The sequence below is a fragment of the Bos indicus genome, chromosome 26 (genome assembly GCF_029378745.1).
Source record: "Bos indicus isolate NIAB-ARS_2022 breed Sahiwal x Tharparkar chromosome 26, NIAB-ARS_B.indTharparkar_mat_pri_1.0, whole genome shotgun sequence".
In the NCBI taxonomy this organism is placed as follows: domain Eukaryota; kingdom Metazoa; phylum Chordata; class Mammalia; order Artiodactyla; family Bovidae; genus Bos; species Bos indicus.
In genome coordinates, this window is record NC_091785.1 from 13306273 (window position 1) to 13323913 (window position 17641).

Here is a 17641-nt window from a genome sequence, read left to right on the forward strand (position 1 = left end):
GAAAAAAGCAGGTAAAGCCCACCCAACGGAGGCAGCTGCACTCAACTCCAGGTGACGGTCACTGTAAGGAAAGACCTTGCAACGTTTTGAGCTAAAAGGAAATTCAGATTTTGTTTTAATGTAGCCTGCTGATGGCCTGCTCTTGGCAATAAATTCTCTTAAAAAAAAAAAAAGAAACAAAAAATCAACCTGTGTCCAAAAAAAATCTGCAGTCATTTTCAGAGATACTATACCCTTCTGCTGCTGTGGCTGCTGCTAAGTCGCTTCAGTCGTGTCCAACTCTGTGCGACCCCATAGACGGCCTCCTACAAGGCTTCCCTGTCCCTGGGATTCTCCACGAAAGAACACTGGAGTGGGTTGCCATTTCCTTCTCCAAGGCATGAAAGTGAAAAGTGAAAGTGAAGTTGCTCAGTCGTGTCCGACTCTTAGCGACCTCGTGGACTGCAGCCCACCAGGCTCCTCCGTCCATGGGATTTTCCAGGCAAGAGAACTGGAGTGGGGTGTCATATATCCTTCTACTTCTCTGTATATTCATTCTATTAATTTTTGAGAGTTTGATGTTAAAACTCCAACTAAAACTCTTAATTAATCAACTTCAAGAATAACTATAATATATAGTGGAACTATATGTAAATTTGTTCTATAGTTTCCAAGTCTCCTGTAAATGTGTTATCATACTTTCATAATTTAAAACATTCTTTAGAAGAGGAAAAAATGTCTGCAGCCAGATACAGCCTGTAAGCCTATAGTTCACAACTTCTGATGAAGAAAATGTTATGATAGAATTTGTTTTTCATCATTCGGCCTTTCTAGAAGGTTGGTTATTCCCCCTTAAGAGACACTGTGCAGAAGCCCTTTCTGGAGTTTTAGGCAAGAACTGGAACTAAGACTTTGTTTCCTGGACCTGCTGCTTCCCACCCCGAGGAGCTGAGCCTCCCCTCAGTCTGGGACTGATGCCCGCTGCCTGTGACACACACCCTCCCTGCAGCTCCAAGCTTTGCCCTTTCACAAAGGAGCTGGAACTCAGGAGACAGTAGCTGCTCCAGCCCTTCCCACACCATCCCCTCCCCGACTTCAAGCCAAGAAACGGCCCCCAAGATAAAACTGAGAGTGCGTGATGAGCAGACAGCACAGATGGGGACAGTCCCAGCAGCCCAAGTCTCTGCCCCTAGAGCCCAGCCCCAATGGTCAATAGGTAGAAATTCTCACTAATGAGACTGGGACCTTGTGAATACCTTCAGGCGGATCCAATTCCTGGTCCAAACTAACCTTGCTCAGTTAAACAAAACAGGAGCATCTCAGTTGATGGTTTCTTATTTAACTAACTGGGACTTTGAGAAAGCAAACATTCTCAGATCTTATATCAAACACTTTTATTTTTAAAGTGAGAAGTTCACAGAGGATAGCTACAGAAGAGTGAAATATTTAGACTAGAAAAATTGTGGGTGCTAGCCAAACCTCAAATACTGTCAGAGCAGAGTTATTCCAATAGATTTTCCAGCATGGCATATCACACGTGTTAAAATTAACTGCATTCTCAGAACACCTTTCAACGGATGTACACGATGATAGAAGGGAACATTGAGAGGCTCCTGTTCTGAAGACCTTACAGAATGGATTTATGCACAGTCCAAAACAAAGTATATTACAACACACCCAAAACAATTCACAGCCATTAAAAAAAAATGTTGACTTTCAAGAAATTGGTAGGAAGACGTAAAATAACAAGAAGAATATAGGCAAGAAATGGCTACTTTTATGTGCAAGATACTGGATTCTTGAATTGAGAATCAGTGTCAGTCTTCACTTCCAATATCACATCAATAAAGTATGGCAGAGAAACGAGTCACCTTCAATATGAAGGATGCGAGTTGTGTATACTGACAACACTCTTGAAGATACAACAGTGTCGCAGGAGGAATGCCAGCAAACACAGGGGACCTTCTGATGAGGTCAGACACTCATGAGTTATCAGATGACCCTTCAGATACTTGCGTTAGGAAACTACAACATTCTTGTTTATCACAACACTTGCAGAGAGTGATCCTTGACATGACATAGAGTCCCTACCAGTTGCTGGCCAACGATGATGGCATGGTTTTTTTGGATTAGGCAGCATCTACACTGAGAACCCAAGCATAATACCTGGGCCACAGGGAAGGTCACTTATCCCACTAGGACTGCAAAGCCAGATGTGCTTAAGCTTTCCCTAAATCATGTTTTTTGATGAGTCACGTTTGAACAGAAAGGCTTCATATAAAATCTGATTCTCCAGAGTTATAATTCACCTTTCCCCAATAACCACCCAATACCCCTAAAGTTTGTTTGGGTTCTTCTCCCCGAGAATACCTAGAATGGGCCTTTTTCTTCCCCCTACAAATTACTTCCCCAGGAGAAACCTGTAAAACCAACTTAAAAAACCAAAATAACCTTCATTTTCTCACCAACAGTTAAGTATCAGACCTCCTGCTCCTACTCTGACTTGAGCTGCAGAGCCCTGTGTGTATACTTTTCAGACATTCCTCATACCATTAACACAGCTTTCCATCACCATCCACTGTCCTTCCTCAACCTTTCCTTGCCCAAGATGAAAGCCAGTGAATTGAGAGGGAAGGACAAAAGGGTATAGACAGAATATTACTTTTATAAAAATAGGGTTCCAGGCTGTAACTTGATCCTCCACAGCAACACTGGGCAGTGTCATCCATACAAACCCTCCACACTAAATTCTCAAGGGGCTATCTTTTTTTGTAGCCAGGTCTCAAAAGCTCCAACCTAAACCTACTGAAGGAAAGTAGCAACGCCTTCCTAAGATTGAGCAACACAGACCTAGAATTACATGGGAGCGTAAGGTCAAGACCGGTCACCAGGTTGCTTCATTCATCGGTAAGAGGCCAAGTTCTCCATCCTCCCCCAGCTCTGCCATTCTGGGAAGAGCCCACTGGCCAGCCTTGGGCTGCCAAAGACTGTCGACTCCAGCTCGGCCTTGGGGGGTGGCGCCTGGTGGAAGGCACAGTCCTGGGCTGCCATCTGCGTCTGCACCCCGTCAGGCTTCCACTGTACATGGACGATTCTGTAATTCTGACCCTCGTTGTTGTCCCAGAAGACCTGCCCATTAGCATGGTAGGCGACACAGAACTCAATTTTCTCCTTCGTGGGGATGACGGAGGGTAGGTCAATGGCAAACGAGAAGGTGTCACTCTCTGAGCCGCCGTACACATTTTTCATGTAGGCACAGTCCACATCGTTGTAGCTCTGCCAGGAGTCAAAAGTGATCCGGATCTGAACCTTCTTCTCAAAGCTCATGTTCTTCACCTTCACAGTCCCCGTCACTGTTCGCTCCTGCAAAGAGCAGTTCTCCAGGCAGACAGAGTTCTTCTGGAAGTGGTTCCGAAAACTTAAGTAGTCAGCTGAAGGCTGAGGGAAATCCAGAATCAGGTTCTTCTCCTCATGGAGCTTTAAGCCTGAGGAGATATCATTCAGGTCCAAGAGGTCAAACTGGAGATCCCACACGGGCTCCTCTGGAAGGTCTGAGAAGACGTGGATGGCAGTGAGGGAGAGGCCCTTAGAGTCCGCAAACACCACCCGCTTCTTGGCTTGGTTGTGTGAAGGCTTCCAGTCGTCCTGTGCTCTGGCTTCCTGTTTTATGTTGAGACACGACTTCAGGGGCTTTAATTTGTTCACAAAATTTCTTCGTTGGAAGTCATCATAAGGGCTCAGGAAGCTCTTCAGAGGTGGGGAATGAGCCAAGCAGAGCCTCACAGCGACATCGACAGGCATGACCGAACTTGTCAGAGGCCGTGGATCTAAGACCTGGATCATTCTGGAATAGAAAGAAGAGGGGTTATCATCTGCACCTGGAATGCACTTTCCCTGGTCCCAAGTATGTCTGCACTATTTTTGTTGGCTATTACAGCCAGCGCAGTGCTCTCACATGAAGTAAAGGAATGAAGGCTTAGGTGATAAGAGCTGCATCTTATGTTTGGCATTACCCTTGACTGGCTATAGGCCATGGGTTAAAACTCTTGGTGTCCCAGTGTCTCCATCTGAGAAATAAAAGATTTGGATGGGATCAACTCTAATACAGCTCTAAAACCCCTTGCTCTGTTCTGGAGCACCAGTTCTTAAACCTGTCTGTTTTCAGGCAGGTTCCTTACTGTCTGAGCCACCACAGAAGCCCCCTCCATGGCCTAGCGGGTTGGATTTCTTCCTTTTTCTGCAATGCAGAATCCTTGGACTTAGAGCCCTTAATGCAGAACCCCTGGGGATGGGGACAAGAATGTATATATGTTCTTAAAGCTTCCCAGGTAAGCTAATGACCAGACAGGTTCTAGAATCAAAGTTCCAGACCGCACTCCCTCAACTGCTTTGATGATTTTGCTATTGAATTAATTACACTTCTCTGGAACCATAATCCATTTTAAAAGAAAGAATAAAAACAGCAAAGGGTTTTGAGAGCAAAAGACTAGAAAGAGTAAATTAGAGGATTCTCTCTGCACTTTCACTACCATGCTTTTCCTCATTTTACACAAATAACCCACTCAAGTGCAAGGCAGCCATTTATGAATTAAAAAAAAAAAAACTTTACATAATCTGTATTTCACACAAAAAGACATCCATGTCAAGTCCACATTTAAGTGGGAAAAGCTGATGATCTGAAAATTATTGTCATTATTTGGTCACTCAGTCATGTCAGACTCTTTTGTGATCCCATGGACTATAGCCCACCAGGCTCCTCTTTCCATGGGATTTTCCAGGCAAGAATACTGGAGTGGTTTGCCATTTCCTTCTCCAGGGAATCTTCACAACCCTGGGATCGAACCCATGTCTCCTGCATTGCAGGCAGATTCTTTACCGCTGAGTCACTGGTAAAGCCAAACCTGAAAATAGGGTAATTTCAATATATGTGTTATATATATATATATATATATATATATAAAACATATATAATATTTATAAAACACATATATAATATATGTGTCTTATATATATATATAAAACACATATATATGAACTTATAAATGTTGAAAAGTCTAATAGGAAGCACAACAAAAAGTTAACAATTATCTTCGGGTGATAGGTGATCTATTTTTGCCTTTGTACTTTTTTGGTATTTTCAAATGTTCTGGCAATGGATATTTATAACCAGAAAGATAATAAAGCTATTTAAAATTTAAACATAACTATGCTCATAAATATTAAACCATGAAGTGTCCATCAAGAAAGATATTTTTTCTGGCCTTTAGCCCTGAGTATACATTGCCAAACTTATGGACATTTTTCCCCTATCCTAGCCTTCAGATAAGAAGTGTGTGTATACTGTATGTGACATTTCTCATTCTTGCTTTAGTAACTGTCTTCCCAGCAGCTCTAAGCACATAGGCAAATGGTCATTATCATAAGATGGATAATAAAAGAACATTCTGAGAATTCATTTTATTAGCCCTAGGATTTTTCTGGGAGACCTACAAACTTAGAACAAACAAATGAGAGAGAAAGCTATATTTATTGGTCTAATAATAAACAGGCAGAAATTTTAGAGAAGTCTTCTAAGTTATGTCTAAAGAAGCTATTTAAGTAGTTTTTAGGGTGGTTTTTGTTTGTTTGGGGGTTTGTTCTGTATTTTCACATTTTGCACTTATAGAAAGATAGTTTCAGGATATGGCGATTTCCCTGGAATGTTAAGTCTGGCCCAAGAGTTTAAAAATAATCATTTGCTCAAAATCTGAGACTAGCTTTGCTATGGCAAACCGTCAGAAGAAGGAGAGGACCAAGGAAAGTCAACATCGTCCATCGTTAGTTTTTCCCAAAGCTAAACTACCCAACCAGCAATCTGAGTGCTCTTCCCACGAGTCCTTGAGACATCTGTGCGGGACCAAGAGATACGGTTAGAATCCACGAGGGAATCAGAACTAAAGCTGACTCACGCTAAAACAGTTTCTGGTTTAAGATGCCGTTTACCGAAATCAGCTCTGCCTAAGATGCTCAGAGCAAATCTTCACACCTCTAAGGCCTCCCCGGCTCCAGATTCAAGTCAGCAGCTTGTCAACCCGCCCTCCTCTGGGGTCTCCGGGGCGGGCATGACAGCAGGAAAACGCATCCCAGCCTCCCGACAGCTGCGCGCTCCCTGAGCTCCGTCGGAGAATCTTCAGGGAACCTACCTGGTGCAGCTCATCAGGCAAAGGGGCGGCGGCACTCCGCGGTTTGCGAGAGTTCACACCCGTCTCCAGGTAGTCCCCGTGTGGCCGCAGCTCCTCCAGATCTCGGGTGCGGCCGCCGGGAGGCCGCTTAACTGCTCGGGACCACGTGAGCCGACTGCCAGGGCCAATCGCCCGGCCGCGGGCTCGACAGCGCAACCAACCAGCGCTCAGCTGGGGCGCGAGCCCTTGCCCGGGACGTGACTGCCGTGGTGCAGGGTTCGCTGGGCGCTGCGGGCGCTCTGGGACCCCGGGCCAGCTGGCCAGGGTACAGTAACGGGAACCCCGGGCGAGAAGGCGTGGAGGCAATCGCGTAGCGCAAGTAGCGGGTGCAGGCCAGGAGGGAAAGCAGCAAACCTCCTCCCGCGCCGAGCGCCAACACAGCGGGGCTGCAGGGAAGAGGTGTCTTTCACTCGCGAGGCTTCTATATACAGTTATCTGAGCGCAGGACACTGTGGATCGTCCCGGGGACGCGTGGAGGGGCGGCCGTGGGGGAATGGGATGTGTGTGCGCGCTTATATTTATATTTTTGAAATGTTTATCTTGTTCATTGCTTGGTGCATTGGCTCATCTCCCTTTCCTTGCCCTGAGCAATCAGAAGTTGACTGCATATTTTGGGGTTAGGGTGAACCCACAAATGCACCACACAATACATTCCTTCTCTAACTAATATTGTTAATAAACCGTGTTAGTCAGTATTAATCGCTTCAGCCCTGTCCGACTCTTTAAGATCCCATGGACTGTAGCCCACCAGGCTCCTCTGTCCTTGGGATTTCCCAGGCAAGAATACTGGGGTGGGTTGCCATGGCCTTCTCCAGGGGATCTTCCTGATCCTGGGATTGAACCCGGGTCTCCTGCTTTGCAGGCAGATTCTTTACCATCTGAGCCACCGGCAGTCCGTGTTAGCCCTATTATAAGACAATGAGGCAGCATTTCATTAAAAGGCACTTTATATTTCAATCTATTCTTCAGCTTTTTCTGCCTGGAAGAGAAAACTAAAGCCAGAAATGAAAAGGCCTCTTTTGCTCATGTGGTGGGTCAGCCCGCAGAGCCAGTGGTCAACCCAAATCCCTCCACTCGGTTCTGACGTCCTCTGGCAGTGATGTGAAAACCAAAATGTTAAACTATCACACTGTAAGTTTCATGACTCTCCCAGGCCAGTTACTCTCAGCGAGGTTTCATAATTTTGTTTAGTTTGGGGAGTTTTTAGACCATCAGTTACAACCATAAAATTAAATTTCTAAGTTGAGTAGGAATTGTTTATATAAAATCCATGGCCTTGCTCTGCTCTCAATTTAGTTATCCAGTAGTCCATTAAAATGTAGAGAATATACAATGTAAAATGTACAAAAATCCCTGTGTCTTTAAAATCACTGTGGAGCAGCAGCCAAGTGTTAAAATGGTGTGGTTAAAGAAAAAGAAACTGAGTATCACTGGGGCAGTTATTTATCCCTTGGGCTTGATTTTTTAAAGGAAACATCCAACTAAAAGCAGATCTTCTAGTTTCTCAGCCCAGCCAAAACTAGCTGAAGGGGTACAGTTTGGGTTTGACACTTCCAAATCTAGACAAGTTTGAGCTTCAACTCCCTCATCAGTAAAATGGAGATAGTGAAATTGCTCTGAGGATTAAATGAAACTGTGCAGATAAGAAAACTCAGCAAAGTGCTTGGTATGTGTTCAACAACACTATGTTGAGCTAAAGAGTAGATATTACCAATTACAGTTGCAGAGAAACACGAAATAAGAAAAATAAACTGTGATCCCATTTTTAGGGGTAAGACATGCATATATGGAAAAGAGAATATACTTGACTGAAACATTAACAGTGCTTAATTTGGGGCAATAGAGATATTATGAATAATTAAAATTTTATTTCTCATTTTGTGGGCTTCCCTGGTGTGGGAAGCTGCCTGCAGTGCGGGAGACCTGGGTTCGATCCCTGCATTGGGAAGATACTCTGGAGAAGGGAATGGCTACCCACTTTAATATCTGGCCTGGAGAATTCCATGCACTATACAGTCCACGGGGTCGCAAAGAGTTGGACGTGACTGAAGCCACTAATACGAACAAACTGAGCAACTTTCACTTTTCACTTTTTTGTCATTTTGCTTCTCTGTATTTTTTATTTTTTCTACAGTGAACCTGGACTTTTTCTGTAATTGAGAAATCATCATTAAATGACTTAAGACTTTAAGATTCAGCTAACATATATAGCTTACCTACTAGGTGCTAAGAACTGTGTTGGAGGCTTTGACATGCTTACACCATTTACTCACAGTCCTTTTGAGTTTGGGCTTCTTTCCATTCAAACTGCTTTCTCTTCTGCCCCCTGGTGCTGACTGATGCCATAAAAGCCACTATTCTGAACTTAAAAACCAGGGATACAGGGCTGTCTCCATTGCCATGAATCCGCCACGGGTGTACATGTGTTCCGCATCCTGAACTCCCCTTCCAACTCCCTCCCCATCCCATCCCTCTGGATCATCCCAGTGCACCAGCCCCGAGCCATGTCAATGTATGGCAAAACCAATACAATATTGTAAAGTAATTAGGCTCCAATTAAAATAAATAAATTTATATTTTTTAAAAAAAGGGCTGTCTCCAAAAAAGAATCAACACTCAATTAACTTCTAAACTGAATGATCCAAGCCTCCCACTTCTCTTCCCTCCCCTCACCTCATATTTACTGAAATGTAATTGATATACAACATTATGTAGGTTTAGAGTACACATAGTATTAATTTGATGTATTGCAAAATGATTACCACCATCAAGTCACATAATTACCATTTCTTCTTTATGGTAAGAACATTTGAGATATATTCTCTTAGCAGCTTTCAAGTGTATAATAAAACAGCATTATTAACCATGTGGTACCTTAGATTCCTAGAAGTTTATACTCTGTGACCATCTCCTCATTTTCCCTATACCCTAAACCCCTGGTAACCACCATTTGACTCTGTTTCTATGAGGTTAGCTTTTTTATAGTCCATATGTATATGATCTCATATGTGAATATTTGTCTTTCTGTATCTGACTTACCTCAACTAGCAGAATCAGGTCCTTCATTTCTAACTCCTTCCAGGGTTTTACTGCACTTCATTGTGATGAGAGGGACTGGAATGGAATCAGCATTCTTAGTTGTGAGTGGCACCAATAAAGACACAGTAGATTAGGAATTGTGGGAAGGTTTATAGTTACTTGTAATTTTTCTCCAACTGCAGTTTAACAGCATCCAAACACTGCTTTGTCCTACCAGTTTAAACAATGAATCTATTGATGAGAGCTTCTTGATCTGTGCAGTGCCAGGCCAGGGGTTACAAGGACTCATAAGTCACAGCCCCTTGACCTTGAGAATGCTACAATCTTTATTACAGAAAACCAAATTTAAGCTCATTAAATACCCAGGGAACATTTTAAGGTCCTACAAAGCAAGGGGCTGATGACGTGTGACATACACAACAGAGTCTCTTCCACCATCTGTCCATCACATTACCAGAGATGGGAAACAGGGACAGGGAGTCCCAGCCAGTCAGCTCGTTGTCTCCAAACTTGCCCTTTTTTTCAATGCCCAGTGAAGAAGGTTCTTGAATATACTTTACAGTTATTAAGATGCTAGTACTCAGTAGTAACAGGATGAACCTCATAACTGATCTTCAAGCCCTGCCCTGTAGAGGCAGTGAGGTTGAGAACTGCTCATTTTCATGAAAAGAACTGAGATTTCCATTTTGAAGAGAAGAGAGAAGCCAGTTCACGTGACTCTGAATAGTAAGCTCTCTCTTACATTGACTCCTGTCTTCTTTAGCCACATTGGATGGGCACACCAATATTAGGGGAAGGAGTATAATTTAAAAAAAGAAAAACAGACACTTACGGAAAGTTTACTTTGGGTCAGGGACTGTTTTAAGCACTTTACAAATAAATATTAACTCATGTAATATTTATAAGAATCTAGGAGGTTGAAACCATGTTGATTATCCATATTTCAAGATGAGGAAACTGAGGGGACCTGGGGAGTTTAAGTAACTTGTCCAAGATCGTGTAGCTAGTAGACGGGGCAAGACCAGGTTTCAAAACCCTCTAGAGTCCACACTCCAAGTGTGAGTTGCTCTGAAAAAAGACAAGCACCATACTGATAACCACCAAGACCAAATAGATGGTCTGTAGAAGGCCAGAGAGATTCAGAAAAATGAGGGCTCCCTGGGGAATATCTGTGGAATTTTTAAGGAGGAAGTGAGGTTTGGGAAATGCGAAGAAGTTAACTAGACTAGAGTATCATCTTTGGGGCATTTAGATGAGAATCCAGCTGAACGGCTCAATCAATGAGAGAGTAAATGCCATCGCAGTTGAAATGGTACCAGCAGCTCACCATTCTACTCAAAGCACATATTCCCAGAGGATAAGAGAAGGAACTAAAGTATTGCTGATCACTATAGTAGTAGTAGTAGTGTTAGTCACTCAGTCATATCCAACTCATTAGGACCCCATGGACTGTAACCCACCAGGCTCCTCCATCCATGGAATTCTCCAGGCAAGAATACTGGAGTGGGTTGCCATTCTCTTCTCCAAATGGTGAGTAGACTATACTATTGGCCATTCTGTTTGCACTGAAAGGATATTCAAGCATCATTTTCACTTCCTGAATTTTTTTTAAGTTTAAAAAAATCTCTACTTTTAGAACATCCCAGTAGGAGAACAGTCTGGGTGCTGCGGTGAATGCACAATTGCTGCTACCAAAAGTAAGTGGTTAAAGAAAGTGCAAGACCTTACCTGAGACCTGTGGGGTATCTCAGGTGAGATGAAGAAGGAGGGGGGAAGGAGAATGAAAAGGATGATACACTTGACCTTTCTAATAATCTTTTGGGAAGAAAGACAGAGAGGTAAAAAGACCGGTAACCATACCAAGTTGTCTGAGTGGTAAATGGGTAATGTGAATGTAATGAACCTTTGCAATGTGTGCTTTGGGACTTTAGAGAAAGGAGAGGCCTTCAGGGGCCAGGATGGCCAACAGGGACCAGGACATGCGAGGTAACAACAAGGAGAGCAGTTTGCAAGAGGTGAGGATTCTAGCTGGGGGAATTACAGGGAAGAATCAAAGGAGAGAGACTCTTTAAAGTTAGCTTTTTTTAATTTTTAATTATTTATTTACTTATTTTGAGGTCTTCGCTGCTTCATGTGGGTTTTCTCTAGTTGCAGCGAACAGGGGCTACTCTTCATTGAGGAGCTGGGGCTCTAAGCCTCATAGGCTTCAATAGCTGTGGCTCAAGGGCTCCAGAGAGCAGACTCAGTAGTTGTGACACACAGGCTTAGTTGTCCAACGACGTATGGACTCTTCCCAGAGCAGGGACTGAGCCCTCATGCCCTGCATTGGCAGGTAGACTGGACCACCAGAAAAATCCTAAGGTTACCTTTTTTTTTTACTCCCCTGGACTATCTTGAACAAAATTAGAGATGTGAGTGATACAAAATGAAATTAGCAAAGAAATAATAATCTTACTGTAGAGGTAAAATCATCCTCTCACCTTGCCAGTTTCATCAAGTTTCTGCAGTTTCTCCATATTTATTGAAGGATTAGGAAGTTAGAAAGGACCTATGAAGAAAACTTTAAACCACCACAGAAGAGCTTTTTTAAAGCCCTTATGAATATTAAGGAAGATAGACAAGATGGGTTCTTTCTACCAACGCCACCTTGGAAGCCCCCATAGGCTTTGAGTTTGCAACAAAGAATCAGAATGCAAATTCACAATGATTCAGAATGCTAAGATATAGTAAAAATGTTGGGCTGAAACTGAAGGAGGGTATCTTGGCCCGGACAGAGCCATGAGAACAAACTGGAACCACCCCAAATGTACTAAAGTTCATAGGAAATATCAACATAGGAAAAATTAAATTGGGAAGAATGAATATTTTGAAAAAGAATAATGAGGATGTAGCAGCCCTATCAGCTTAAAATTTGTTACAAATTTAGAGTGTTAAAAAGAATTAGTATTGATGTGTGAATAAAGAAATCAGATCAGTGAGATCAGAGTCCAAACAGAGACCTAATTACATATGAGAATTTAGTATATGATCCAGGTGAGCATGTCTAATAAGGAAAGAGGAAAAATGGATTATTTAATAAGTAGGCAACTGGCTGTCCACTGGGGGGTGGGAGGTAGAATGGAAAGATGCATACAGGCATTCAATTCTTGCCTCTATAGAGAGGGATAAAAGTGTTTGATGATATGGTACTTCCATAGGGAATTCTCCAAGGGGACTGCTGTTTCAACATGCTCTGGATACTGTAATTTTTGTTACTTGGAGAGTTAACCTGACATATGGGAAAGAAAAAAAGTATTGGGATAATCAGTGAATCCAGTCAGTAGGAGAGAAATGACACAATGAACACTCTAAAAGTCTGTCCTTCTCCACCTCCAGTCCCTCTTCTCTGGAGAAGGCCCTTCCTGGGCCTGGCCAACTGGGTTTGTCATCCTGGGTGGGTCTCATGCTCTGCACTTGTTCTCATGGCTCTGTCTGGGCCAAGATACCCTCCTTCAGTTTCAGCCCAATATTTTTACTAAATCTTAGCATTCTGAATCATTGTGAATTTGCATTCTGATTCTTTGTTGCAAACTCAAAGCCTATGGGGGCTTCCCAGGTGGCCTTGGTAAAAAGAACCCATCTGCCAGTGCAGGAGACATCAGAGATGCAAACTGGATACCTGGGTCGGGAAGATCCCCTGGAGGAGGGCATGGCAACCCACTCCAGTATTCTTGCCTGGAGAATCCCATGGACAGAGGAGGCTGGCGGGCTACAGTCCATAGGGTCACAAAGAGTCAGCCACGACTGAAGTGACTTAGCACGCAAAGTCTAATAAGATGCAGCTCCTCTCTAACCACTCTACTCACCAGGCCAATCTGTCTAAAGACAGGTATTTTTCTACTCTGTAAACCGGTTTTTGGACTCCACTGTCATCTCTGGCTGTTAGAGGAGTTTTGGCAGAAGGAATCCAAACTGAAAACAGATCCCTCTTTTATAAGGTAACACAATACTTCCTTTCTTGCAGGACAAAATTAAATTTCTCTACCCATCCACTCGCCAGGCATAGACACAAGCACATCACACCGCCCCCACCCCCAACTCTGGACATAACTATTCATAACTACTTTTTCCAATAGATGTTCAAAACTCTTTAGACCCTATGCTGTATCTTCCTGAACCACAGAGAGAAAAAGCAAATATGGTCTAAGGCAGGGCTTAGTGTCTATCAGATAACTCTGTTTAGTGCCCCCTCAGACTTGTGGAAAGTCCCAACTGGGGGAAGTTGGAGAAGGTGAATAATTGCTCACATCCTACTGAGACCACTAATTTCACTAGGGCTTTAATATTTTGTCTGAAGTATATAGTAAATCCTCTCAAGTGCCAACTACACTTTAAAAACACATTTCAAAGCCAACTTTCTCCAATCCTTGTTTACTCTCTATTAATAGGTATTAACATTTCTTTAAAGGAACAACTGTGAAACTTTCATCATTTAGTAAAACTGGCAATTATTTAAGGTCACCAATAAGTGGACAAAACACTTCAAAATTCCCTCATTTCTCCTATCAAAAAAACACCCCCTGTATGTGATAATGTTGGGCAAAAAAGGTCTTGCCTTCCTATATACAAAATTGAACTCTTCTTGTCACAGAGCTTTGGAGCCCAAATAATTAGTGATTAAAAGGGAAGTATTTTTTTTTCTTTCAGAAGAAGTGACAGAAAAAAGAAAATTAAGGTTATTAATAACAAGCTGCATATTAACCTTTCATTGAAGTCCTTCCATGTATTTTATGCTATAATCACTGGCTACAATATTGTTACAATACAAGTCATCTTTAAAAAAAAAAAAAAAGAATAAGTACCCTATTTTGGCTATGCCATGCAGCTTGTAGGATCTTATTTTCTCTAACAGGGATTGAACCCATTCTCCCTGCAATGGAAGCAGTGGGTCCTAACCGTTGAACAGCCAGGGAAGTCTCTATAATGCCTCTTTTAAATTAAGTATTATTAAAAAGAAAAACAGAGGATTACTGCTTAAAAGAGAACAAAAGATGATTGCTTCCCTTCTGCCGCACCCCCAAATCCAAAGTTTTGACACTACTTATGGAATTAGTTTTCTCTATGGTTTTAGAAAAGGCAGAGGAACCAGAGATCAAATGGCCAACGTCTGCTGGATCATCGAAAAAGCAAGAGAGTTCCAGAAAAACATCTATTTCTGCTTTACTGACTATGCCAAAGCCTTTGACTGTGTGGATCACAATAAACTGTGGAAAATTCTGAAAGAGATGGGAATACCAGATCACCTGACCTGCCTCTTGAGAAACCTGTATGCAGGTCAGGAAGCAACAGTTAGAACTGAACATGGAACAACAGATTGGTTCCAAATAGGAAAAATATATCAAGGCTGCGTATTGTCACCCTGCTTATTTCACTTCTATGCAGAGCACATCATGAGAAATGCTGGGCTGGAAGAAGCACAAGCTGGAATCAAGATTGCCAGGAGAAATATCAATAACCTCAGATATGCAGATGACACCACCCTTATGGCAGAAAGTGAAGAGGAACTAAAAAGCCTCTTGATGAAAGTGAAAGTGGAGAGTGAAAAAGTTAGCTTAAAGCTCAACATTCAGAAAAGGAAGATCATGGCATCCGGTCCCATCACTTCATGGGAAATAGATGGGGAAACAGTGGAAACAGTGTCAGACTTTATTTTTGGGGCTCCAAAGTCACTGCAGATGGTGACTGCAGCTATGAAATTAAAAGACGCTTACTCTTGGGAAGAAAAGTTATGACCAACCTAGACAGCATATTGAAAAGCAGAGACATTACTTGGCCAACAAAGGTCCGTCTAGTCAAGGCTATGGTTTTCCCAGTGGTCATATATGGATGTGAGAGTTGGACTGTGAAGAAAGCTGAGTGCCGAAGAATTGATGCTTTTGAACTCTGATGTTGGAGAAGACTCTTGAGAGTCCCTTGGACTGCAAGGAGATCCAACCAGTCCATTCTAAAGGAGATCAGCCCTGGGTGTTCTTTGGAAGGACTGATGCTACAGCTGAAACTCCAGTACTTTGGCCACCTCATGCGAAGAGTTGACTCATTGGAAAAGACTCTGATGCTGGGAGAGATTGGGGGCAGGAGGAGAAGGGGACGACAGAGGATGAGATAGCTAGATGGCATCACCAACTTGATGGACGTGAGTCTGAGTGAACTCCGGGAGATAGTGATGGACAGGGAGGCCTGGCGTGCTGCAATTCATGGGGTCACAAAGAGTTGGACACGACTGAGCGACTGAACTGAACTGAACTGAACTGATGGTTGATCTTGGAAGAGGTTCTTATTTTGCAAGCTACAAACAGAAATGCAAGGTTTGATTGTAAAGAATACAGGGGCAGCATTTGAGCAATAACATTTTGCCTGTGATAATCCTTTCAACTCTTTTAAATGCTTTCACACCCTTTATTTCATTTAATCCTCATTAAAACCCTTTGAAGCCAACCCTATTATTATTCCATCTAACAGGTGGGGAAACAGACTCAGGGAGACTGAATGACTATAGTAGTGTTCACAGCCATCAAGTGATGGAATCAGTCTTCACTGCCAAGATCTAACTTCAAGTGCAAACCCTCTATCATAGTCATTGGCTGGTTCATTCACAGGTGTTAACTAGGATCTGAACTTGAGCACTCTGTTCTCTCTTCCTCACTTTCATATTTAATCAGTCACCAAGTCCTGCCTGCTTTCACCTTCTTCATGCATCTCAAAAGCCAGAGTCTCGGGAACTTCTCTGGTCGTCCAGTGGCTAAGACTCTGTACTCCCAATGCAGGGGGCCTGGGTTGGATCCCTGGTTGGGGAACAAGATCCCACATGCTGCAACAAAGACCCTGTGCAGCCAAATAAATTAAAATAAAAAAAAAGCCACATTCTCTTTCCCACTCCTTTCCCACTCATCATTCTCACTTGGATTGTTGTAATAGCCTTCTAACTGGCCTTTCCCGGCTTTCCCACCCTATACTATGTCACTCAAATGAAGCTTTCTCACAACCATCAAGATGCCTAGAATGGAGCCCTGATCACAAAATCCTACAATGGCCACCCATAATCTGCTGCTGCTGCTGCTAAGTCGCTTCAGTCGTGTCCGACTCTGTACGACCCCATAGACTGCAGCCCACCAGGCTCCACCGTCCCTGGGATTCTCCAGGCAAGAACACTGGAGTGGGTTGCCATTTCCTTCTCCAATGCATGAAAGTGAAGAGTGAAAGTGAAGTCGCTCAGTCGTGTCCGACTCTTAACGACCCCATGGACTGCAGCCTACCAGGCTCCTCTGTCCGTGGGATTTCCCAGGCAAGAGTCCTGGAGTGGGGGGCCATTGCCTTCTCCAACCCATAATCTAAATCTACCCAAAACAAACAAACAAACTGCTGGCATTCACAACCCTCCCTATCCTTCCCATCTCACTCACTCTTGTCATCCATGCTAAGCAGCCCAGGCCTCATGCAGAAAAACTGTTTTTTTTTAACCATACAGGCTAGTTGTGTTTTATCAACAGGATGCCACAAACGTGGTCAATGAAACCAGACTGAACCAGCTAGATCCAAGATGGCAGGCAGAGTAGGCTAAAGGTCGTGGATTTCCTAGCCTTGACTTATCTGTGTTTCCATACCAACCCCTGAGCACTGAAGGATACTTGCTCTGATTTATCTCTGTGTTTGTTTCAAAAGTACTACCTGGTGTTTGGCAGAAACGCTTTGCAACTGTATATGCTTTGAGAGATGTACAGTGCTCCGTCACCCGGAACCAGCTCTGATCTGACCATTAGAACGTGCCTGTGGGCAGATGAGACCTCCAGGTGTCCAAGAGTTACCTTTGTTTCATTGTCATGCTAAGATCTCCACCCAAAGTGTGTCTTTATACTCTGCCAGGCACAATCTGGGCCATGTGCAAATAAGGCTGAAGAACTGCACATGCCCCAGCATCCCTGAATACCTCTGCCCCTTTCCTAGAGCCCTGGGCTTCTCTGGTGGCTCAGATAATAAAGAATCTGCGTGTAATGCAAGAGACCTGGGTTTGATCTCTGGGTCAGGAAGATCCCCTGGAGAAGAGGGTGGCAACCCACTCCAGTGTTCTTGCCTTGGAAATCCCATGGACAAAGGACCCCGGGGGGCTACCGCCCAGGGGGTTGCAAAGAGTCAGACATGACTGAGCAACTTCCACCACTTTCCTAGAGCCCTGGTGACCTGCGGCCTCCTGGCCCTTAAAATTCCCTTACTACCCTCCCCTGGGGAGAAGGTGCTTTTAGAAGATTGAGCTCCCCTTCTCCATTCTTTGGCTGTTGAATAAAAGCCTGTTTTGCTTGCACCAAACTCAGTTTCCTTCTTGGTAGCACCAAACTGGGCAGAAAAGAAATCCCTGACTGAGCCAGGGG

General features: G+C 43.4%; 1 protein-coding gene across 1 annotated transcript; it reads right to left on the reverse strand.

Moving 5' to 3' along the window:
• Window positions 1-1358: 1358 nt before the first annotated feature.
• PPP1R3C (protein phosphatase 1 regulatory subunit 3C) lies at window positions 1359-6318 on the reverse strand. The gene is made up of 2 exons (XM_019952951.2): window positions 6162-6318; window positions 1359-3823 (listed from the first exon to the last, which is right to left on the reverse strand). Exons 1-2 carry the CDS (start codon window positions 6173-6175, stop codon window positions 2881-2883), a joined length of 957 nt encoding a protein of 318 aa, XP_019808510.1. The 5' UTR covers window positions 6176-6318; the 3' UTR covers window positions 1359-2880.
• Between the last annotated feature and the right edge of the window lie 11323 nt (window positions 6319-17641).